The sequence below is a fragment of the Danio rerio genome, chromosome 20, assembly GCF_049306965.1.
Source record: "Danio rerio strain Tuebingen ecotype United States chromosome 20, GRCz12tu, whole genome shotgun sequence".
Classification (NCBI taxonomy): Eukaryota; Metazoa; Chordata; class Actinopteri; order Cypriniformes; family Danionidae; genus Danio; species Danio rerio.
The window spans coordinates 3882501-3909638 of record NC_133195.1 but is presented as its reverse complement, the minus strand read 5'-3'; the positions used below and the strand labels follow the sequence as shown (position 1 = coordinate 3909638).

The 27138-nt window shown below is 36.0% G+C and overlaps 1 protein-coding gene across 1 annotated transcript in view; it reads right to left on the bottom strand.

Moving 5' to 3' along the window:
- Positions 1-27138, bottom strand: part of LOC101885478 (exostosin-1) — a 443183-nt gene that overhangs the window by 71819 nt on the left and 344226 nt on the right. Inside the window, exon 3 of the mRNA XM_017352664.4 lies at positions 5854-5947. Within this exon, the coding sequence (XP_017208153.1) occupies positions 5854-5947 (94 nt within the window). The remainder of the gene's footprint in view (positions 1-5853; positions 5948-27138) is intronic.

The following is a 27138-nucleotide window of genomic DNA, read 5'->3' as shown; positions in this document are numbered from 1 at the left end:
TTGTATCTGCTTCCTCCGGGGTTTTTCCTCAGTGGGAGAGTCATGGCTGCCAATGACATATCAAAGTCTTGCGAAGGGTCAGCTGGTCATCATGAAGGCAGTTTGTAGACTGAGTCTGCGGGTGCAGATGGTTTATAAACTCCAGACTTCATCTGACCATCCAGCATTCAAAGGTGACAGTCATTTGGAAGACTTCAGGAGGTTTGTGCCAAAGCTTTGGTAATCCCACATGACCTTCCGCACACAGACATTTTTATTTATTTTTTTTAATGGAGATGGTTGACAACAGAAGAACTGGCCCACAGAGTCCACGCGCAGCAGCCGCATCTAAAAGCCTTTTGATGTCGCTTTTCAAAGTGCTCCCATCAGAGCCACACAACTACTGGAGACACGCAGAAAATACGGAGGAAATTCAAACGGTCCGTGTTTACCTCCCATATCTGACTGACAAATATCACTTCTGGCAGGCTAAAGATGGGACTGAGATTGCCGGCAGCAATTGGACTTTTTATTTTCCTTCTAATAAATATATTCTGATTTCATGCAGCTTTTGAACTCTGAATCGGAACGTTATGGTTTGATCTTTGTCAATTTCAAATAGTTTTCTGCTACAAATACTGAAATATGTAGCTACACTCCCTAGCACATCACATATATGATGATATGTGAACTTACTATCTTACTGTATTTTGCAGGTATATATTTTTGGCAATGGCGACACGGTGGCACAGTAGGTAGTGCTGTCGCCTCACAGCAAGAAGGTCGCTGGTTCGAGCCTCGGCTGAGTCAGTTGGCGTTTCTGTGTGGAGTTTGCATGTTCTCCCCGGGTTCGCGTGGGTTTCCTCCGGGTGCTCCAGTTTCTCCCACAGTCCAAAGACATGCAATACAGGTGAATCGGGTAGGCTAAATTGTCCGTAGTGAATGAGTGTGTGTGGATGTTTCCCAGTGATGGGTTGCAGCTGGAAGGGCATCTGCTGTGTAAAAACTTACTGGATAAGTTGGCGGTTCATTCCACTGTGGCGACCCTGGATTAATAAAGAGACTAAGCCGTCAAGAAAATGAATGAATGAATAAATTAATGAATATTTTTGGCAATGGCGACGCCGTGGCGCAGGATAACGATGGTTTGTTCTGTAGACTATCAGAAAAACTAATCTGATAATAATAAATTTGACCTTAAAATGTATTTTTTTGTTTGTTTTTTTTTATTAAAAACTGCTTTTATTGTAGCCAAAATAAAACAAATTAGACTTTCTCCAGCAGAAAAATACTATGAAAATGTCATGGTCTGTTAAACATCATTTAAGAAATAAGTCATAAGTCATTTAAATCAAAGGCTTTTGAGGAGGGGCCATTGTCATCAATGCAAAAGACAGTGGTGACATCAGAATACAACTATGCATAATTCTGAAGGTTTTTAAAATGAAATTATGAAATGATGCACTATGTTATTGACTACACATATATAGACTATTTTCAAATCAAACGTGTTATTATCAGATTCCCTTTTGCATATTCACTATTATGTAGAACAGGTATACTGCCACTGACATTCAGTAAATGTTTATTTTCACACAGAAGACTCTGTGGACACAGGTATAATCAATTTATCTCTTTAAAATATTCCCTGAATATATGAAGTTTGTGTAAAAAAAATTATATATATATATATATATATATATATATATATATATATATATATATATATATATATATATATATATATATATATATATATATATATATATATATAAATATATATACACATATATATATATATATATATATATATATATATATATATAAATATATATACACATACATATATATATATATATATATATATATATATATATATATATATATATATATACATATATATATATATATATATACATATATATATATATATATACATATATATATATATATATATATATATATATATATATATATATATATATATATACATATATATATATATATATATATATATATATATATATATATATATATATATATATATATATATATATATATATATATATAATTTTTTTTACACAAACTTCATATAATATTGCTTGAATTTGTGGACTTATTAGTCCAGTAATTATCCATTCTGAATGCTGACTGGATTTAAAAATAACTCCTCATTAAACCATATATATGGCACAAGCATCTGTGCTTATATTGTCTTTATATAATATGCAACACCAAGCAAGAACATCATTAAATCAATATTTTTACTATTCCATCTCCTAACCCCATCCCTGAAAAATGGTATTTCTATCAGCCCACCCTTCTGTGGATGGCAAGAACCGGACCTGTGTGCGCCACTTTTGGAAATAACGAACTTGTGCGAGTATATGTGAACGACCCCGTAAACAGCTACACTTCTCTGCAGATTTCCCTCCAGAAGTTACCTTCACCTTTTCCTACACAAACATCCAATTTAACCTGTTTAGGCTGAGTTGGGCTGCTGTGTTTTTGGGCTCCGATGTCCTCCTTGGCAACAAGTGCAGCAATTTAAAAATGCTCTTTAACTGCCATTGCAGTGGGGTTGGGTATCGTTTGGGATTATGTCGATACCGGTGCTAAATCGATACTTTTAAAATGGTACCAGTGCCAAAACGGTGCCTGAACCGATACTTTTGAGCCCCAAAATTATGGTGGATGACTTTAGAAAAATCTTTTATTTGATAAAATCTTTAAAAAAATAATTTAATAGAACAATATAAAGTTTAAAGTAAAGATCAATTCATATTTTATATATTTGACTACATTAATATGTTTCCTTTGATCATTTGTTGGTTAGCTTGAATTTAAGATTTGCATTATGAAATTACATTAGCCTACTATTAACCTGGGGAAAGGCTGTCAAAAGGGTTGGGGCTTATGACTATGTTTACATGGTTATCAGTAATCTAATGATTTGTCTTAATCTGAAAACTAAACCATTTGAATATGACTTACATGAGCGTGACTGAAAACTACATTTGATCAATGTGTTTCATCTGTTCTCCGGTACTTGCAGACTGATTGTAAATTCAAGACTGCATTTTCTAACGTAAAACTATGTACAATAGATTTCTGATTATTAATGGTCTCTGCATAGCCGAGGACTTCCTATATTAAAAGTGTTAAAATCGCTATTACTCTATTTGGGCGTCAACGTCTAATGAATGCAGGGAACTAGGCTAATGCGCGCAGCACCGTCACTGACAGAGGGAGTGAGTGCCAGGGGAGCGAGTGCACGTGACACAAAGAGCGCACAGAGAGAGAGGCTTCAGTCATATCTCCGCAGTTTGCCACCGATGGCTAGTCTCGCTTCTCTGTGGCGTTTTGACACAAAAATACGTGTCCAAATTTAGGGGGGCCAAGCTTGTTGACACGGTGACTGGTGGAAGAGTGCTCTTTTAATGGAATTTGATACCACACGTAAATGGAAAGAAAAAATCTCCGCATTTCGCGACGCAGATGTCTGTGGTCCTTTTAAGGTAATCAAAAATCACTGTTTACATGGTAGTCTAGACTCAAAATCAGAGTATTGTCTAAATCATATTAAAAGCAGAGCATTGGTGTCCATGTACGAACTCCTTGAAAGTGCCAGAAGCCCTCAAATGTGTCATTAAGTTTGACGTGTTTCCCCCTTATACCTGCAACTTTTGTAAAGCATCTGCTTCACGTTGCTGTGTCAGAATCCTTGCACTTTAGAGCGCTTAGTTTGAGCAAATTTGATGAATGCGATCTTGCCTGTTGATTTGAAGAGAGTCGCTCTCGCTCACCGAATGTGCTGTTCTGCTAGCCTGATCTCACGAGGAAACGTAAGTATTTTATGTTTTGCCAGTTTAGTGGCTAATTCGTACAATTCGTATGAGTTCAGTAGTACAAAATTGTACAATTTTAAAAAGGAGGCGTGGCACCTAACCCCACCCCTAAACCCAACAGTCATTGGGGGATGAGCAAATCGTACTAAATTGTACGAATAAGATTGTACGAATTCATACGAATTAGCCACTAAATGAAAAAGTTACGAATTGCCGTGAGATTGTGTTGGTACTGTGTGCATTGCGTGTGTCCATTCCCTAAGCAACAAGAATAGACGCCTGTCATCGCCTGACATATTCCTCAAAGTTGTTTAGAATTAAATGTTTAGCGATGGTGTGACTCATACTAATATGTGCTTATTATTACGTTCTTGTCGCAGCACCAGCGGCACCGAAATTAGGCACTGAAATTCATATGCTGATTTGATCCAGTACATATTGGTTACAAAGATACTGGCACCGGGTATCGGTACCCAACCCGACGTTACAGTGGAAAACGTGATTTAAAAGAGCAAATATTGTTTTCTAAAATATATATTTGTAACATAAGTAATGCAATTACACTGACTTAAGTAACTGTATTAAAATAACACAAATTTCAAATGTAATTGATTACATTTATGTGTTCACTAAAAATGCACTAAGAATACAGTCAACTTTGTCCACTGCTTTGGAACTAACAGTGATGAGCAGCGCTGCGTGTAAGAGTTGAAGTGGTTTAAACTTGAACCGACATCTGGAAAAACCATGGCACTCACATGAGTTGCGCATTAAAAAATACAGTATGAGCATAATGGTCACACATTCAATGTTTACATTGAAAAAAAAAAATAGAAAAGTAACACATTCTCTTTGAATGGCCCCTAATGCCGAGTTCAGACTGCATGATTTTCAAAGTCGTCGTGTCACAGATGTTTTCACACTGCATGACTATCTGGACTAGCATTTCGTCGCTGCTTTGTTTACACTGCAAGATGGATCGGCGACAGGGACTTTCACATTGCATGACTTTACTATAGGAAGAATCGCCGACAACTTCGTCCAAACTACGTCTCACAGCCAAAAACACGTCATATATCTTTTATTAACTACATGATGAGAAAGAAGCCTTTAATGGGGTGGAAAATGTACATGTTTGCTCACCTGGGTTTAAAGGGAATTAGCCATTTCTCCTCAACGTTGCTAATAAACTAATTTCTTTCTGTATAAAATGTCAAACAGACACGGTTGCTCCTGAGTTCTGTCAAACCTCCACTAGTTTTTCCTCCATTTCGTGGGTCCATATAAACCGAAAAAGAGCGCTTTTAACTTCTCCCCCAGCCTCCCGCTGGCCTGCAGCAGGTATACACACATACACACAAACACACACATGCAAGTGAATGCCGCTCTCTCATTGGCTGTAGGTGATCGCTGATGTTATTTTCAGTCAAAACTCAATTCACACGGCATGATCTGAATCGCCGACAGCTCCAGATATTCAGCACGCCAAATATCTCACAGGCATCGGCGACTCATCTGCAATTCTCTCAGATCGCGTCTTTGATAGTTCATACTGTGTGATTGTCACTCACGTGCACGAGCACCGATTTGCCTGTGATTTCAGGCATTTGTCTGCGATTTCTCAAAACCTGTCGGCGAGCCAAAATCAGGGCTAAAATCACACAGTCTGAACTAGGCATAAGAGACAATTGCCTTTCATTTTTAATGCAAGTCTAAAGTCAATTTTCACAACTAATGATTAACCACACACACAGCCAGAGAGAGTGAGTGGGTGAGTTAAACGGAGCGAAAGAGAAAGAGAGAAAGTTATTAATAGTTCACTTCACCTCTCCTCTTCAATATAAGAAGCTTCTGTGGGTGTTTTTGAAAAGTTGACAGAATGTCAATATCAATAACCCTTACGTCAGCTTGGAGGAACCTCAGGGCTCCAAACCAAAAAACATTCAAGCCTATCAAAAGCACCTGTTATGAGAGGAAGTCATGGCGTGACAGGAGTTTTAGACAGGCGAACTTCAGAGTCACCAACCTGTAGGGCCTCGAGGAAGCGGAAGGACCCGAGCCTCCGGCCTCGAGGAACGAGACAGAAGCTGGAGTTATGAAGCAGCTCCTGATAATCGAACCTGCGGACACACAGAAGCACAAAACAACACAAAACATGAGAATGTGCTCTTTCAAATAAACATAATGCATATTGTATACTATTGTTACATTCATTTTCCTTAGGCGCAGTCTCTATTTCAGAAGTCGCCACCTCGGAATGAACCGCTAACTATTCTAGCATATGTTTTACACAGCGGATGCCCTTTCAACTGCATCTCAGCACTAGGAAACAGCCATACACTCTTGCATTCACACTCATACACTATGTTTTGTTTACGATGTTTTGTTAGATTAGCTTGTGTATTTTGAGTTTTGTAGCTTTAATATTTTAGTTCGGGTGTCGTGTACACTGAAGATCTCGGTTTTTATTTATATTTGTTTTTTTTCGCCTAGTTCAGACTTTATATTTAAGGATTGTTTTGTTTTGTTGATTTCTTTGATTTGGCTTACTCTCAGTTTTTGTTTAAAGATAATAATTGTAATTGTTTATTTCTTTTTTTTTCTATTTATTATTGTTACATATTCTTTCAACTATTGAGTAAAAAAAGCTAAAATAGACAATTGATTCCTCATCCTTGATCTGTCGCACACATTACACCTCTCTTTCAAGCTTGTTGACATAGTGACTGGTGGAAGAGTGCTCTTTTAATGGAATTTGATACCGCACGTAAATGGAAAGAAAAAACCTCCGCATTTCGTGACACAGATGTCTGTGGTCCTTTTAAGGTAATCAAAAATCACTGTTTACATGGTAGTCTAGACTCAAAATCAGAGTATTGTCTAAATCATATTAAAATCAGAGTATTGGTGTCCATGTACGAACTCTTTGAAAGTGCCAGAAGCCCTCAAATGTGTCATTAAGTTTGACGTGTTTCCCCCTTATACCTGCAACTTTTGTAAAGCATCTGCTTCACATTGCTGTGTCAGAATCCTTGCTTGTACACTTTAGAGCGCTTAGTTTGAGCAAATTTGATGAACGCGTTCATGCGTGTTGATCTGAAGAGAGTTGCTCTCGCTCACCGAATGTGCTGTACTGCCAGCCTGATCTCACAAGGAAACGTAAGTATTTAACATTTTGCCAGTTTAGTGGCTAATTCGTATGAGTTCAGTCGTACGAAATTGTACAATTTTAAAAAGGAGGCGTGGCACCTAACCCCACTCCTAAACCCAACTGTCATTGGGGGATGAGCAAATCGTACTAAATTGTACGAATTAGATTGTACGAATTAGCCACTAATTACGAATTGCGTGAGATTGAGTTCAATGATAATAATTTTATCTTTAAAATTATTATCAGTTTTTGTTTAAAGATAATAATTATAATTGTAAATTTTTTTTTCTATTTATTATTGTTACATATTGTTTCAACCATTGAGTAAAAAGAGCTAAAATAGAGAATTGATTCCTCATCCTTGATCTGTCGCACACATCACACCTGTCTTACAAGGTTTTTTTTTCTTCACTCTCCTATCGGTGAAGTTTTTTTTCCCTCTCCGCTGTCGCCACAGGCTTACATGGTTCAGGATCGGTAGAGCTACGCAATTTGCTCTTCAGTGTTGGGACTCTCAGTAATAATTTTAAACCACACTGAACTGAGCTAAACTGAACTGAACTTAAACACTAAAAACTGAACTACCCTGTTCCAGTTACTATGACCATTTATGTGAAGCCGCTTTGACACAATCTACATTGTAAAAGCACTATGCAAATAAAGCTGAATTGTCTCACCTAAATGTTACAGCATCCCACTTCTTAAATACGTAACATTTATTGTCTGCTCTGGCAACCCCAGAACCCCAAAACCCCGAAAAGAAAACAAATGAAGGAATGAACACTTTAGTTTAGGTCACATCCATGCAATTAACTACTGGCCTTTTACCTGCCTATTATTAAGATATTAACTGTTTATTAGTAGTTATAGATTATGATCTTAATCTGCATTTAACTCAAAACCTAAACCCAACTACTACCTTACTAACTATTAATAAGCACCTAATTAGGGGTTTATTGAGCAAATAGTGTTAGTTAGTGGTTTCTTAATACTATGAATTGTGACATAAACAGAAATGTTTCCTAACTTTCTAATTACATGATTTCTAATATGAAGCGCCATCTGGAATTTTCTTCTACAATGAGCAATTTTCTCAACCTCTTATGTTTATGTTCAGTTATTTCATGTGAAAAGTGACGAAAATAACCTAATCTTTGACATAAAAGTGAAATTACTGAATCAAGACATAGAAGCCTGAGAAAAATGCTAACATTAGAAGAACATTTGAGATGGCACCTGGAGGTTTTTGCATCTGAACTCTTCAAATATTGCAGAAATTGTGAGATAACTTTATTTATGTTTAATTCACATATTTAGCAACATTTTTACAACATGAACTGTAGTACATTATATTCAGTTGAAGTCAGAATTATTAGCCCCCCTGATTAATTAGCCACCCTGTTTATTTTTCCCCCAATTTCTGTTTAACGGAGAGATTCTTTTTTCAACACATTTCTAAACATAATAGTTTTAATAACTGATTTATTTTATCTTTGCCATGATGACAGTAAATAATATTTGACTAGATATTTTTCAAGACACTTCTATACAGCTTAAAGTGACATTTAAGGCTTAACTAGGTTAATTAACTAGGCAGGTTAGGGTAATTAGGCAAGTTTTTGTATAACGATGTTAACAATGTTTGTTTTGTAGACTATCAAAAGAAAATATAGCTTAAAGGGGCTAATAATTTAATAATAATAATGGTGTTTAAAAAATTAAAATCTGCTTTTATTCTCGCCAAAATAAAACAAATAAATACAACTTTCTCCTGAAGAAAAAATATTATAAGACATACTGTGAAAATTTCCAGAATCTGTCAAACATCATTTGGGAAATATTTTAAAAAGAAAAGAAAAAAATCTAAGTGGGGCTAATTATTCTGACTTTAACTGTAAATATAAAAAATAGATTTTCCAAATATAAAATGTCGACTGACTACAGTCACGATCTTCAGCTCGCCATCATTGTTCCTCAAATAATATGGCTTAATTATCCTGAATCTATGCTTGATACAGTTTCCAAGCAACATAACAACCTAGTCCAATAATATCCGATACTGTATAAAGTCGCAGATGTATAGCAGCTATTTAAAGTAATGCATCCGATCAGATCTTATAATAACAATCACGGGTCTGGTTTTGCTTTATTAGACTTTATTAGATGCCACAATAAACAAAGTGAAAGACCAATATCCAGATGAAGCTGAAAGATGGAGATGCATTTGTTTGCTCTGTCCTTCTATTCCCACAGTCAGCTTTAATCTGACCAAAGCTCAGTCTCCTCTGTTTAATTCTCCTATAATTACTGCCTCCATCTCCATTCTCCTGCTTTCTTTACTCTATTATCCCCATCAGCATCGCCAGTCCAGCCAATAAGTGGAAAAAAAGAAGTTGTTTTTCTTCTTTGGGTTATTAGGCATCACTAAAAAAACTGAATGTGCTTTATTTCAGCTAGTTGCCAAGGCATATACATCTCATCAGTATTCATGTCTTGCTTTGCTAAACAAATATCTTTCTCTGCTTTTGATTCTCATTGTAATGTGATAGCATGCACGTTTGTAAAGCTCCTTTTGGAGCAATAACATCGTGGAAAGTGCTCTACAAATAATCTCAAACTGAACTGAATTGAAAGACTCTTTAGTCAAAATGAAAACATAATAAAGTTTCTGACAAAATTTATCAGAATGACTATTACGCTTATGGAAATGCTCCACTTTACTTCTCTTTTTTTTGTAAATAAGCTCATTTTCCAACACCCCTATAGCTAAACAATTGAGTTTTACCATTTTTGAATCCCTTCAGCAGATCTAAGCACTTTTAGCTTAGCTTAGCATAGGTCCTTGAATCCGATTAGACCATTAGCAAAATGCACAAAAAGAGTTTCTTATTTACTATTTATAGCCATTTCCTATTAATTATTATTATTTTTTCCCGGTGCTTAAATCTGGCAAGAATCTGCTGGCATGAAAATAGCAAAAAAAAAATTTCCTCTTGGGGATTTTTTTTCATTATTATTTATTTATTTTTCGAAGAGTTTTTTTGTTGTTGTTGTTGTGATTGTTGTTTGTTTGTTTTTTTATTTGTAAAAATCTCTCTCTCTCTCTCTCTCTCTCTCTCTCTCTGTGTGTATATATATATATATATATATATATATATATATACATACACACACACACACACACACACACACACAATTCAGAATTAAGAATTATTAGCCTTTGAATTTGTTTTTCTTTTTTTTTTTATATATTTCTCATACTATGCATAACAGGGCAAAGAAACTTTCACAGTATGTCTGATAATATTTTTTCTTCTGGAAAAAGTCTTATTTGTTTAATTTAGGCTAGAATAAAAGCAGTTTTTAATTTTTTACATTTATTTTGGTTTAAGAATTTAAATATTTGATGAGGGAAAGCAGATAAAATGCTACAAATTCAATCATAAATCAGTGAAAAGCACAACAATTAAACTATAGTTAATATGAAAGAAAAAAAGTTCATGATTTTTCTATATGTTTTTAAAATAATTTTATAGGAATTTCTATAAGAATATTCAAAATCAATCAGGACAACATTATAAATGATTGACAGCTTGGGTTTGGCAAGTATTTCAAAGTATCAGAAGGTCATCGATGAGCCATAAACACAATCTGTCGCCGTCTTTCACTTATATGACAAACACCTACAAATGTCCACATGGCACACATACACACAAATATAAAGTATATATCATAAACCTGTCCACATTCACATGTTTGGTTAGCTTCAACAAGGATGCATCGAAAACCCCCAGGCAAGAGGATGGAAATCCAATCAGCGCTCCGGCAAAAATCCTGATCAGAACTTCAGAGAATAACCGTCTGAGATTGCTTGCTTGCCCTGCGAGTTTGTGTTGCTTTGGAAATCAGCAGAGTTGTAAGAATCACTTTGGGATTCGTTTTCTCAGTGGTCAAACCTGCTGCTGACCTCACAATAAGGCTCATAAAGGTCTTCAATAGGGAGATTAAACACAACCTTTCAGATCAAACTGCAAATCTCACTGTCACAAAGGGAGTTGCCAGACATTTGTATTTAAATGAATGACTTTTTAATTATCTGACTCATTACTGTTTCTCGTTTATGTTGTTTTGCCACCTATATCAACTTCTTTCCCTGTGACCACGAGGGCGCTTTTGGATTTTCCTTATGATACTGTTTATTCCTGTTGCGACCATTGCCTGCATGACTGTGTTATTAAACTGCATTTGGACCCTTAGCTTCATTGTACTCAGACTCCCATTTTACAATTAGTGTTTTCCTACCACAAGATTTTATTTCAATGGAAGCTGAAGTGAACTGACTGTATGTTTTGCTAAAATGTAGGCAGTCTTATATTTTCAATGAGCCTGTGATGTATTAAAATTGCCAATCTGTATTTTACCTGGTACTAGATGAACTGAGCAACTCTCCCAGACTACATGTCCCACAATGTGTTGCACTTCACACTTGATTCATATTAACTGGACTTTGATTACACAGAGCCAATCTTCACACACATAAAAGAACCTCAGTCGCTGCAAAGTCTTGTTATGTACATTTCTGCATCTTCCATGTTTTGTTTTGCCACATTGATAAGAGAAGTGGAAAGAGTTCGGCTTTTTGAAAAACTGAATCACTCGAAGCAAATGTGCGGGGCTTTGAAACATTTGAAATCCATTTCTACAGGGATATTTGAGGAAGTATTGCTCTTAAACAACTTCAACATACCCCGAGTTGTTCTGATGAAACATAAAGTGTTTTAGTGAAGTGGTTAGTGTTCTTGACTTTGTCTGTCTGTCTGTCTTAAACCAGGATTCCAGATGAATGACTGAAGTGTCCTCGTTTATTGTTGTACTGACACTATGCAGCTGTGGTGATTCCAGCGGTTATGAATTACATAGCAATTTTACTGTCTTTCTTTATTAAAAACATGCACTTTAAAAAAAAGAAAGTCATGTAAATGCCTTCTTGAGGTGTAGCTGATCACATATATTTTTAAATTATCTGATCTTTTCATCCCAGTTTCTTTGCAAATCCGGTCTTGCGGACATGATAATACCTGATTCTAAGACATGTTAATACTCACCTGCCAATCAACATTGCAAATCTTTTACATGAACAGATAAATAAAATAAAATAAAATAAAATAAAATAAAATAAAATAAAATAAAATAATGAAACCATTACATATCATCATGTGGCCTGCTTAACTGGAATTCCCTTTATTTATGCATTTGACGTGTGGTTCCAGCCTTAAAGCACTTCAGATGTCTGTTCTTGTAAGGTTAGTGACCATGAAATGCACAGTAACTCATTGATTTTCCTGCTGGTGTGTTTGCCTCATTCTGATCAGGCACAGCAGTGGCAGCCGTGGCCTTGAGAGCCACTTCTCAATAAAAAGGCAGAGGAACGTGATTTATTTTCTTGTTTAAAACTAAGACACCAGGACAAATTCAGGTGCACATGAATACACTTACATAATCTGCAGCTGTTGTTCAAATGCTCTGCTTGATAAACTAGCTGTGGATTCCCGGACTTCCCCATACTATGACAGTCATTCTATAATAATAAACTTGCAAATGATAATTCATTATAATCATATTTTTTGGATAAACCAGAGGACAATATTAGCATATATATATATATATATATATAATATGATGGTAGGTAATGGAATAATGGAAAGTGCTTTAGAAGGTAATATTTTAATATTACACCATAAAACAGACCTTAAAGTATTAGTACAGGTGTAGCAGAGGCCAGCTAGTGAAGTGCTGTGCGGGTAAACCTCGCTCCTCTGACCTCTAAAAAAGGTGCTCAAGCGACACTAGAGGCCATGGTCTTTAGCCACCTTGTTAAGCTGGATTTATACTTTTGCCTGGTGCCGCATCGCGCACCTACGCTGACTGCTCGCACATCTGTCGCGAAATGGACAAGGCTTTTATACTCACCGTGTTCATCGTTGTGATATTCTTTAAAATGACAGGGGGCGGTCAAAAGAAACTCACCGTAAAAACAGACGGACAAACAGAGTTTAGAAAGTTTCCGGAACTACGACGTATCTTTAATATCATTCAATATTTTTAAACTAATTATTTTTATTATTTTTGTAAATTATTTAATGATTATAAGGATTTTTATAATCATTCGAGATTTTTTTAATCAAACTTTGATGCATCACTTGCTTTTGTTCTCATCTCGGACTGTTTTACCTTTAAAGTTTATTAAAATATTTATGACTGCAGAACATGAGTTGCTCTACACATAAATTGTTATTATGTCAAGAATAAAAGCAAAAAAAAAAAGTACACTTACTAAAAAATACAGATGTTTTTTTTTTAATTTAACCCACTCCACAGTTTACTGATAACTGTCTGGCTAGATTTTTGTTTAATCAATGCTAAAAAGGCAATAATGGTCCAGCATTCCCAGTTATCAAAGAAATAATTCTGTGACTTCATTATAGTTTTGTAACTATTCAATTATTTTAAATTCAAAATTGCAATATAAACATCAGTGTTAAACCTTTGACTGGTGGAAAAACATATTTCTGCAATTGTGTACCTGTGTCTACACTTTTGCCATGGACTCTTTTGGTTTTAACAAACTCATCCTTCAGGTTTTTCCAAATGTCTTAACAAAAACTTTCTTCTTTCCCACAGCTGTTGCAATTTCTAGCCAAGAATTATTGATCATCTGGTTATCTCTATGATCAGGGATCATAAAGATGTCTGTACAGCTGTACTATTTCAGACAAAATCTCTTCAGAATGTTACATATTCAACTCAAATCAAACGTGGCGCCGCGCACTGTTCACTCGAGTCTCAATAAAAACCCGCACCTAGCCGAAATTAGACCCCCTCTAAAACCAGCCTGGTTGAATAGCTAGGCTGGTTTAAGCAGTTTTTTCAGTAGGGTATTGAGAAACAGCCATTGTTTACCATCTAGTGGTGGTCTAACCCCCATGGAAATGAGCTTACCAAACGGTGTAGTCACCCATGGGTTCCTGTAGAGAGCGCTCCCCAACTTCTAGAGAGAAAGCCGGTTTTCCTTGTTGACACAGTCAGTGAATGTTCCTGAACATGCACGCGGTCGAGCTTTGAGTTGATATAAACCAGTGAATTGTGCTGTTTATTTTAATTTAGTTAATTAAGTTATTCCTTGAAAGAACATCACTTGAAACAACGACTGAACTACACTTTTGATCTATTTAATCTTTCTCTGGTAAGTGAGCAATGGTTAGCTAGTAACTTTTGTTAATCATTAACTGGAGCGAAGCAGAAGTTTTTGTTGTTAAATGAATGCAATCTTCTTCAAAAAAACAATCGGGGAGAATTTGATGATTTAGTAGTTAAATCATTATTGGTATAAGAGTTATGAGACATTTTGTTGTTGTTATGATTGTTTGATTTGCTGCTATTGTGATTGCATGTGTTAAAAGCTAGCAATGATTAGTTTAAGCTATGTGCTTTTTGTATGCTGTGTGTAGCTATATACTAATCAGGGCTCAACGATAAGGACTGCCCGATGGCCCAGGGCCAGCATGTGAGACAGTAGACAGGATCATTACTGGCCCGGTTGGGTTTAATTTGCCTGCAATTATTTGTCAGTTGCATGCGAATACACTCTTAGAATCGAGAAACAGTTTGGGTTTTTAGGCCTTCAAATGCTACCTTCTCTGTGATGTCGTAAGCACTATATTGCTTTTCGGTTCCTTTTATCTGATTGGATGTTGTGAGCATGTTATTTTTCTCTATACAAACCAGTACAGCGAAGAGACGGCAACATCAAATGATGATGCTAAAAGAAAACGTTTGTTTTTAAATTCTTGGAAGCAGACATTGCGAGGGTACACCACGACTAAAAAAAATGAAGTGATGTTTTATACAGTTTGCCATCAGTTTGCCAGGTCAGCCACTTTTGTTTTGCAATAAAATACCTGCACATTTTCCATACCGCTACACTGAAAAGTTTATTTTACAACTTAACTTGTTTGTTTAAATTCAACACAAATAAATTGTTTACAACCACTTAACGTAAAAAAAAAAAGAGTAAATCCAAGGAATCATCTTTGAATAATTTTTTTCAGTGTACTTTTGTTTGCATAACACTTTGAACACTTTCATTATACATTAATTAAATTTTTTTTAATATATAAGTTTTAGATTCACAAACATTATTTTTAAGTTGTGGCTAAGAAATAGCAATTCACTTTTTTTTTTTTTTTGTGGGGCCAGTGAAAATATTGGCAGGGCAAGTAAAAAACTGAACCACCAGTCCAGTCGGGTCAGTAGAAAAAATCCTTAGTGTTGAACCCTGCTAATGTGTAAATATTCATATAAAGAAGGACTAATATAATTCAATTGAGTGTGTGCATTCATACATTCATTTTCTTGTCGGCTTAGTCCCTTTATTAATCCTGGGTCACCACAGCGGAATGAACCGCCAACTTATCCAGCACATTTTTACGCAGTGGATGCCCTTCCATCTGCAACCCATCTCATGGAAATCAATTGAGTGTATAATTGGGTAATTTGATCCAACCTTAAAAAATTTAGAACAAAAAGAGATGTTATATAGAAAATAAAATAAGGAACCACTGTGTAATGCTATCAATACTCATATTGTTGTGTTATGTAATGCAATTTATTTTGAAACATGTTTCAAAAATAATTGATTTCAATTGATTGTAATTGGTTACACTACATTAAGAACTGAACATTTGTTTTTGTTTTTTCTACACTAGATTGGTTTTTGCTGTTGAGCTATCAAATGGAACTAAAGATGGCAAGCCCAGCCCTGTATGTGTAACGGTCATGAAAATGGTGTGGCCAGCCGCAAGATCTGTCACAGTTACGTTAACCCAGCCGAAAAGGAGATTCATCTATTTCTTCGGTACCGGTAGGAATATTTCATTTATTCAGCTCACCTACATCCAAGAAGCAGAAGCATTCACGTGAAATCCAGGCTGTGTTTTGGAACCTGACTGTTTGGTTCGTATACCGCATTGAGAAACTGATATCAAACTCTGACTTAATTAAGTTCTGGAGCATCCCTCTGAACAAAAGCAAATTGACCAAACGAGTGTATTTACCTTACATTGTGTCATTTTATTTAATTTGGATACTTTTCATGTTCATTTCTTTTCTTTTATGTCCTCATTGGAGTACTCTGTTGATGTTTAGATTGTTTATTGTGAGTTTTCTGCAGTAAATCAGTTACTTGTTCAACTCCCTCATCCTTTATAAGGCTACCCCTGTGGAACCTAGATATATTGTGGTACTCATAGTGCTGGTCCAAATCTAAAAGTGCTAGATTTGCATTTCACAGCTGAAACTGTTTATCAATCTGGACACTGATTACAATGGCACAGTTGCAGCGCAATACATGCTATTCAAGCACCCAACTCTCACAAATTTATTGTGGGATATTGTACAGAGGATTTAGCTGTAGTCTTTACCAGTGTTGATTATTTTCATGTCTTGCTTTGTCTTTTTGATTTTGGACTATTCTTTGTTTTGTGATTGTTTGCTGCGTGCCTCAACCTCTGCCTGTCTGTTGAATTTCCATTTTTATTACACTTTATATTGTTGTTTGCACTTGTTTTGACCTCTGTCTATTGACCATTCTCTTCAAATATTGCTGCAAGTTATGTTTAATTAGTTCCCATTAAGAGTCATTAGCTAGAGCACCCACCAGAATCACTAGAGCCCACTCCAGCTATATGAATACTCCATTAGCTATTCACCTGGACTACACCTCCCATCATGTTTTGCATTTCACAGCTGAAACTGTTTACCATTCTGAACACTGATTACATTGACAAAGTTGCAGCACACTATTTAAGCACCACACTCCCACACTTTCATTATGGGATATTGTACTGTGCATTTAGCTGTAGTCTTTATCAGTGTTGCTTATTTTCATGCTTTGCCCTGCTTTTTTGATTCTGGACTACTCTTTGTTTTGTGGTTGGTTGCTGTCAGCCTCAACCTTTGTCTGTCTGTTGAATTTCCATTTTTATTACACTTTACATTATTGTTTGCACTTGTTTTGACCTCTGTCTGTTGACCATTCTCTTCAAATATTGCTTCAAGTTATGTTTAATTGGTTTTCGTTACGAGTAATTAGCTAGAGCACCCACCAGAATCACTGGAGCCCACTCCAGCTATATGAACACTCCATCAACCATTCATCTGGACTACACCTCCCATCATGCTTTGCATTTCACAGCTGAAACTGTTTATCAATGTGGACACTGATTACACTGACACAGCTGCAGCGCAATACATGCTATTCAAGCACCCCACTCTCACACCTTCATTATGGGATATTGTACTGTGCATTTAGCTGTAGTGTTTGCCAGTCTTGCTTACTTTCATGCTTTGCCCTGCCTTTTTGATTCTGGACTACTCTTTGTTTTGTGGTTGGTTGCTGTCAGCCTCAACCTCTGTCTGTCTGTTGAATTTCCTTTTTTATTACAGTTTACATTATTGTTTGCACTTGTTTTGACCTCTGTCTGTTGACAATTCTCTTTAAATAATGCTGCAAATTCTGTTTAACTGGTTTCCATTATAAGTCATTAGCTAGAGCACCCACCAGAATCACTAGAGCCCACTCCAGCTATATGAACACTTCATCAACCATTCATCTGGACTACACCACTTCATCTATATGAACACTCCATCAGCCATTCATCTGGACTACACCTCCCATCTTGCTTTGCATTCCACAGCTGAAACTGTTTATCAATCTGGACACTGATTATACTCGCACAGTTGCAGCACAATACACACTATTTAAGCACCACACTCACACACCTTCATTGTGTGATATTGTACTGTGCATTTAGCTGTAGTCTTTGCCACTGTTGATTATTTTCATACTTTGCCCTGCCTTTTTTGATTTGGGACTACTCTTTGTTTTGTGTTTGTTCGATGCATGCCTTTACCTCTGTCTGTCTGTTGAATTTTCTTTTTTTATTACAGTTTACATTATTGTTTGCACTTGTTTTGACCTCTGTCTGTTGACCATTCTCTTATAAATAATGCTGCAAATTCTGTTTAACTGGTTTCCATTATAAGTCATTAGCTAGAGCACCCACCAGAATCACTAGAACCCTCTCCAGCTATATGAACACTCCGTCAACCATTCATCTGGACTACACCTCCCATCATACTTTGCATTTCACAGCTGAAACTGTTTATCAATCTGAACACTGCTTACACTGACACAGTTGCAGCACAATACATGCTATTTAAGCACTGCACTCCTACACTTTCATTGTGGGATATTATACTGTGCATTTAGCTGTAGTCTTTGCCAGTGTTGATTATTTTTATGCTTTGCCCTGCATTTTTGATTCTGGACTACTCTTTGTTTTTTTTTTGTTGTTTTTTTTATTGTTTGCTGCCTGCCTCGACATCTGCCTGTCTATTGGAATAACTTTTTTTAGGATGACTCTTTACATAGTTATTTGCACTTGTTTTGATCTCTACCTCTTGGTCATTTTCTTAAAATAATGCTGCAAATATAAGTCCTACACTTCCAGCTTTGGCACTGACAACTGTAAAGTATATATGTGAATATCTAATTAAACTGTACAGCCTCCTAAAGAAAGTATTGCTTTGATATTTGAATGACAGTGGAACATTCTTTCACACTTATTTTAAACATCACACTTATTTTAAACAAAACGAAACAAATGTTGGCACTTTTTCTTTGCAAGTTATATTTTATAGGCACTTTACACTGCAATTTTTGCCCTTTTACAAGGTCCAGGTAAAACTGATTATTTTTAAATTAGTCATAAAGTAAATTAAAAGTAAGTATAGTAAGGTGATAAAGTAAAATTATGTATAATAATAAAAATAACATGTATAATCTTTAGGTCAGTATTTTCAAATCTATTTAATGTGTCCCACTTTACACCTTTATCCTATAAACAACAAGTTATATATACGTTAATAAATAACACAACATTTAGCTCTCTGTTAGCACAATAACACATAGCACTGGGAGCAATTTACAACTATAACATGAAGCTACAGAGGCCTGTAAATCTATTTCTTTCCCCCAGCCGAGAGCGTCTTAGCAGGAGAGTGGGAAAGAGGCAGAATGCGAATGAATATGCGGGTCTATTTCTCATTCTCTGCTCAAAGCGCAGCATAAAGGGCACATGAAGGAAAGTAAAGGCCTGTGACAAATGCGGTGACTGCAAGGGCGGCGCTATGCATTTTTTATTAGCTGTTAATCCATTCCTTGTGTAACTCAATATAAATCAAATTACCGGCCTACCATGCTGTCAGTGACTACAGTAATTAGATGGAAAAGTGGCTTGTAGAGGCGCCACATTCTTTTAAAGCGAAGAAGAGAAGAAAAAAAAAACATCAAAGAGTGACATTGCATTTACGTTTGTGCTTTCTGCTCCTCTCTGGCAGGTGAACGCCGGCAACTCTATTGAACAGAGATGAGGTGGACATGCTTAAGTTTGCAATTACCAGATGAAAATGAAAATAGATCGTTTAGCTACACAGCAAAACACCCAGTGTTGAATTTGCAGTGTTTGCTAAACTCCAGTGTTGATTACAGTGTGCATTTAAACATTTCCAAACTTGCAGTGTCAAAAAATGCCTAAAAGATGGTGTTATATTCCAGTCCTCCACCACTGAACAGTAACGAAGAGTTTTTTTTTTTTTGCAACATCCTCATTTATTTCCTCTTGTGTTGAATGTACAGTGTTCCCTAAACTCTAGTGTTGATTACAGTGTGCATTTAAACACTTTCAACTCTTGCAGTGTCAAAAAATGCCTAAAAGATGGTGTTATATTCCAGTGCTCCACCATTAAACAGTAACGAAGAGGTTTTTTTTTGCAACATACTCATTTATTTCCTCTTGTGTTGAATGTACAGTGTTCCCTAAACTCCAGTGTTGATTACAGTGTGCATTTAAACACTTTTAAATCTTGCAGTGTCAAAAAATGCCTAAAAGATGGTGTTATATTCCAGTGCTCCACCATTGAACAGTAACGAAGAGGTTTTTTTTGCAACATCCTCAATTATTTCCTTTATTGTTTAATTTACAGTGTTCCCTAAACTCTAGTGTTGATTACAGTGTGCATTAAACATTTTCAACACTTGCAGTGTCAAAAAATGCCTAAAAGACATTGTTGTTTTTCAGTGCTCCACTATTGAACATTAAAAGGAGTAATTTTTTTGCCACATCCTCAATTATTTCCTCTTGTGTTGAATGTACAGTGGTCCCCACACTCCAGTGTTAATTACAGTGTGTATTTAAACATTTCCAAACTTGCAGTGTCAAAAAATGCCTTAAAGATGGTGTTAATTCCAGTGCTCCACCATTGAACAGTAACGAAGAGTTTTTTTTTTTTTTTTGCAACATCCTCAATTATTTCCTCTATTGTTGAATTTACAGTGTTCCCCAAACTCTAGTGTTGATTACAGTGTGCATTTAAACATTTTCAACACTTGCGGTGTCAAATAATGTCTAAAAGACAGTGTTATTTTTCAGTGCTCCACTATTGAATATTAACCAAGAGTTATTTTTTGCCACATCTGAAATTATTTCCTCTATTGTTGAATTTACAGTGTTCCCTAAACGCCAGCATTGATTACAGTGTGCATTTAAACATTTTCAACACTTGCAGTGTCAAAAAATGCCTAAAAGACAATGTTATTTTTCAGTGCTCCACTATTGAACATAGTTATTTTTTGCCACATCCTCAATTATTTCCTTTATTGTTGAATTTACAGTGTTCCCTAAATGCCAGTGTTGATTACAGTGTGCATTTAAACATTTTCAACTCTTACAGTGTCAAAAAATGCTAAAAAGACGGTGTTATATTCCAGTGCTTCATTATTGAACATCAACGAAGAGTTATTTTTTTGCAAAATCTTCAATTATTTCCTCTAGTGTTAAATTTATAGTGTTCACTAAAGTCCAGTGTTGATTACAGTGTGTATTTAAACATTTTAAACACTTGTGGTGTCAAATAATGTCTAAAAGACGGTGTTATATTCAAATGCTCCACTATTGAACATTATCAGAGAGTTATTTTTTTGCCACATCTTTAATTATTTCCTTTAGTGTTAAATTTATAGTGTTCCCTAAACTCCAGTGTTGATTACAGTGTGTATTTAAACATTTTCAACACTTGTGGTGTCAAATAATGTCGAAAAAAGGGTGTTATATTCCATTGCTCCACTATTGAACATTAATGAAGAGTTATTTTTTGCCACATCTTCAATTTTTTCCTCTAGTGTTGAATTTATAGTGTTCCCTAAACTCCAGTGTTGATTACAGTGTGCATTTAAACATTTTCAACACTTGCATTGTCAAAAAATGCCTTAAAGATGGTGTTATATTCCACTGCTCCACTATTGAACATTAATGAAGAGTTATTTTTTTTGCCACATCCTTAATTATTTTCTCTATTGTTGAATTTACAGTGTTCCCCTAACTCCAGTGTTGATTACAGTGTTCGTTTAAACATTTTCAACACTTGCAGTGTCAAAAAATTTACAAAACAGGTTGTTTTCCAGTGCTCCACTATTGAGCATTAATATAGAATGCATTTTTTTTACCACATCCTCAATTATTTCCTCTAGTGTTGAATATACAGTGTTCCCCTAACTCCAGTGTTGATTATAGTGTTCGTTTAAACATTTTCAACACTTTGGGTACAAATATGTATAATTTTTTTTTTTTTTGTTTGAGAGTGTGTGGACTTTTCTCCAATCCTTTTATTTTGTTGGGAGTTTTTTGGTCTATGGACCATTTTTACCTTTTTTGTAATTCATAAGAACTCATGATTTCATTCGTATGAAAATGAATAGTTTTTTAAAAGAGGTGTAACCCCAAACCTCACCTCACCCCTATTTTATATTGGGTTCGAATCAGGTAATTGGCTGGGCCATTCTACAGCTTTATTTTCTTTCTCTGAAAGCATTTGAGAGTTTCCTTGCCTGTGTTTTGGATCATTGTCTTGCTGAAATGTCCACCCTGATTTCATCTTCATCCTCCTGATGAAGTAAATGTTGGACCGAAGCAGATATTTATTTATACTGAGAAAGAGCGGAAGGTTGCTGAAGAACTACTGAAAGATTTCAGCTGCTGTCTGGGCTTTCACTGCCTTTCTACACCTCCCTTTCTTCATGTCTTTAATACTTCTTTCCAGTGCTGTTTTTTATTTCACATAACTTCATTTGTAAACCAATATATATAGTTTTCTTTGCAAATATGGATTCTTTGTTTGATGCCAGCATCTGGTGAAATGTTCAAGTCAACAGCACCTGTAGAGTATGTTTTGTGAGAGAAACGGTGACACGTTCAGTACTTATTTCCCCCACCGTATCGGTGTAAAATATATATTTAACTACAAAACCATGTAGTTCAGAAGCTACCAGATGTCAAGTAGTCAAGCATTAATGCAGGAAAAATAGCCGAAGTCATTATATGAATATTTTCGAAAGCAAGTGTCTTGCTAACAAAGTCTAGCAGGAGCAAACAGTCTTGCTAACTATCCAAATGTTGACCCTCAGGTCTAGACAGGCTTCTTCAAGCAGAATGAGCCCTTAAATTCAACAATAAGGAGCCCTTTTACCTTTACTGCTGCACGGTGGAGCTTTCAGAGCTTTAGTCCGCATGTGATTCTTGAGCCTAAAAAAACAAACTGTTTACATGCACTGAGCCCGCAGTACAGCTAAGTTCAAAACAGGGTCTCTCTGCTTCTCTGGATAGGCTTATTAATACTTAATGTTCAGGCTTACCTGCGATTATTTATGCTGGCACTGAGTTAAATCTCACTCAGGGAGAAACGCATTGATTACCACCAGAAAAGAATTGAATAATGTCGCTTGGATGAAATGAGTGAAATAAAGCAGAAGGTGAAAGCTCCTGACAGGGTGCATGAAGAGGAAAAAAAAAAAAAAAACATTAGCCACATTCCCCCAGTACAGCCGTCTCATACTTTACCAGCTGATTTATTATTCTCTGCGTGGTGTTTGTAGTGGGATAAAGCAGAGCTGGGTTATTACTGTACCCTTGGCATTCAGGACCATATTGTGTCCTTGGTAAACTGATTGAAAATACAATCATTAAAAAAGACAAAGAACTAAAGCATTGACGAGATAACGTGGGCAGATATTTCACATTAAAAACACTGGGGTGGTGAGTTAAACACTAAAGGCAAGGCTTGTTTTGTGTGGTTCCTTGCAAAATATGCTGAGTTTTTTTTTTTTTTTTTAGGATTTTTAGTTGTGTTTTATATATTGGCATCACATAACCAGGCATACTGTAAACATGTTGGCTTACACATAATTCCTTTATGTTGTCCCAACACAAATCGATTAAACTAACTTAATTAACTTAACTTAACTTAAATTAACTTGCTTTTATACATTTACAGTAAAGTCAGAATTATTCGCCCCCCTTTGAATTTCGTTTTTAAATATTTCCCAAATGATGTTTAACAGAGCAGGGGAATTTTCACAGTATGTCTGAAAACATTTTTTTTTTCTTCTGGAGAAAGTCTTATTTGTTTTATTTCGACTAGAATAAAATTTATTACGTTTTTTAAATTTTTTAAACACCATTTTAAGGACAAAATTAATAGCCCCTTTAGGCTAATTTTTTTTTCCAATTGTCTAAAGAACAAACAGTCGTCATACAATAACTTGCCTAATTATCCTAGCCTGCCTAGTTAACCTAATTAATCTAGATAAGCCTTTAAATGTCACTTTAAGCTGCATAGAAGTGTCTTGAAAAATATTTAGTTAAATATAATTTACTGTCATGATGGCAAAGATAAAATCAGAGTTATTAGAGATGAGTTATTAAAACTGTAATGTTTAAAAAATATGTTGAAATCTGCTCTCCGTTAAACTGAATTTAGGGAAAAACAAACAGGGGAGCTAATAATTCAGGGGGGCTAATCATTCTCACTTCAACTGTAAGTGGATTGAATATAAAACCATTAAGTTGTCCCCCAAAAACTTGTTTCAGCTCATTTTAAATAAGTAAGAAGCAGCAAAAGTCATTATTTGAGTCTACTAATACATACTGGAACAGGATTAAGTTAACTGAAACTTTTGGTGTTTTAAACAAATCTCAAAATTAAAAAAACAAAAGTTTTTATATTTAAAGTAAATTTCTTAAATATATATATCACACAAATTTCTTGTCGGCTTAGTCCCTTTTTTAATCTGGGGTCGCCACAGCTGAATGAACCCCCAACTTATCATGCACTTTTTACGCAGCGGATGCCCTTTCAGCTGCAACCCATCGCTGGGAAACAAACATACACACCCATTTACAAACATACACTACGGACAATTTAGCTTACCCATTTCACCTGTACCACATGTCTTTAGACTTGTGGAGGAAACTGAAGCACCTGGAGGAAATCCACGCGAATGTGGGGAGAAAATGCAAACTCGACCAGAAATGCCAACTGACCCAGCCGAGGCTCAAACCAGTGACCTTCTTGCTGTGAGGCAACAGCACTACCTACAGCGCCATCGTGTCGCCCATAAATAAACATAATAATAAATAATAATAATATATATTATATTTAATTGTAATTTAATTATATATATATATATTTCTTTTTTTTAAATATTTTCCAAATGATGTTTAACAGAGCAGGGAAATTTTCACAGTATGTCTGATAATGTTTTTTCTTCTGGAGAAAGTCTTATTTATTTTATTTCGGGAAGAATAAAAGCACATTTAAATTTTTTAACAACCATTTTAGGTTCAAAATTATCAGCCCCTTTAAGCTAAATATTTTTTCTCGATAGTCTACAGAACAAACCATCATTATACAATAACTTGCCTAATTCCCCCAACCTGCATAGTTAACCCAAATAACCTAGTTAAGCCTTTAAATGTTACTTCAAGCTATATAGAAGTGTCTTGAAAAATATTCCTGTAAAATATTATTGACTGTCATCATGGCAAAGATAAAATAAATCAGTTATTAGAAATGAGTTATTAAAACTATTATGTAAGAAATGTATTGAAAAAAAAAAAACTCTTTTAAACAGAAATTGGGGAAAAATAAACAGGGGGGCTAATAATTCTGATTTCAACTGTATATTTTTTAAATTATTTTTTGTTTAACGACACTATTGATTAGTTTTGGTCTTGGGCAGGGGTCACCAATCCTGGTCCTGGAGGGCCGGTGTCCCTGCAGGGTTTAGCTCCATCTAGCCTCAACACACCTGCCTGGATGTATCAAGTATACCTAGTAAGACCTTGATTGGCTTGTTCAGGTGTGTTTGATTAGGGTTGGAGCTCAAATCTGCAGGACACCGGCCCTCCAGGAACAAGTTTGGTGACCACTGGTCTAGGGTTTTTGTCTAGATGGTCATTTCCAGATTGATTAAGCATTAAAAAGACTACAACTACATTTTCTTTTCTTTTTTTTCAAATGTTTAGAGTAAAACTTCAGTCAGTTCAGTTGTATATGTATCTTAAAATAAATGGCAGAAAACAAATTAACTTTAAGAAACAAATATTGTAAGTGAACATCAAGACAACGTAAATTATGCCCACAAAAATGGTTAAGCAAAGAAAATATGACATTTTGAAGTCTCTGTCTTAGAATCATTTCTTTTTGACATCGACCAATTACGCTCAGGCAGAAATCAGGTGATCAGTAGAACATGACTAATTATGAGTTCACTCGGAGCTGGTGTAAAACTCTGACAGCTTTAGCTAATTCCATTGCACTGGTTAGGCCGTACCACCATGCAGCCAGCATAATCCATCCAGACAGTTTACAAGAGGTTTGACATGCTGAAACAGCTTTCCCTGTTTAAGGGTGTGTTATCTGAAACGTCTAATTGAGCAGCTGTCAGGGACCGCGGACTCGGGCCAAACTCTCTCCAACATAAACCCACACTGCTGTCTGCCGCATCACTGTCCTCCTGCTGCCGGCTTCAGGAACATCACAACACTTTCTACAAAAGCATGTCAGCCAAAGACAAAGAAACACACAACACGGGCTCATTGGAAATACGTGGTTAAGCCTACTATTGTGTGAAACTGTCAAAATGGACCTAAACATACATTTGACTGCAGTTACTTGGGATAATAGACACTGTGGGGCAGTATGACACTAAAAACTTTTGTACCTTTTTTTACATTAATAATATGTACAGGGACAAATTATTGACAAATAAAGGATATTTTCATGCAGTTCTTTGCTCAGCCCCAAATAAACACCTCAAAACAAGCGTTTTGTCTATGATTTGTAATTAGATACAGTTAACTCACCTATCTATCTCTGTATGGACAACCTTTCTTTGAGTTGGTTGCTCCAACAAGGAGACATCTGTGGTTAGAGTACCTTGAGAAGGTAGAGAAGTTAGGTTTACCTGCATAGTACTTCACTAGCTGGCCTCCGTTACACATGCCCCCTAAACCTCACTCCCATCCCGGACGAGCCCCCACATGTAACCCACCGTCTTACTTTACCAAGCCTGGTCTGAGCTGGGATCGAACCGGGAATTTTTTGTATGGGAGTTGTTTGCTCTAACAAGGAGGCTAAAGACCATGGCTAAAGACTTAGTGTCTTTTGCTAGAGCACCTTTAGAGGTCAGAGGAGTGAGGTTTACAAAACTTCACTAACTGGCCTCCATTACATTGCCCCCCACAGACCTCACTCCCATCCCGGACGAGCCCCCAAGTGTAACTCATCGTTCCTACTGCTCCAAACCTGCTCTGAGCTAGAATCAAACTGGCGATTCTTTGTTTGCAAGTTGGTTGCTCTAACAAGGAGGCTAAAGACCATGGCCTTTAGCTTCTGTTGCTAGAGCACCTTGAGAGGGTAAAGGAGTGAGGTTTACCTGCATAGCACTTTGCTAGCTGGCCTCTGTTACACCTGCCCCCCCGCAAACCTTATGCCCATCCCGGACGAGGCCCCACATGTATCCCACCGGTCTTAGTGCATCAAATCCGGTTTGAGCTGGGATTGAACCAGTAATTTTTTGCATGGGAGTTGGTTGCTTTAGCAAGGAGGCTAAAGACCATGGCCTCTAGCGTTTGTTGCTAGAGCACCTTTAGAGGTCAGACGAGTGAGGTTTACCTGCAAAACTTCACTAGCTGGCCTCCATTA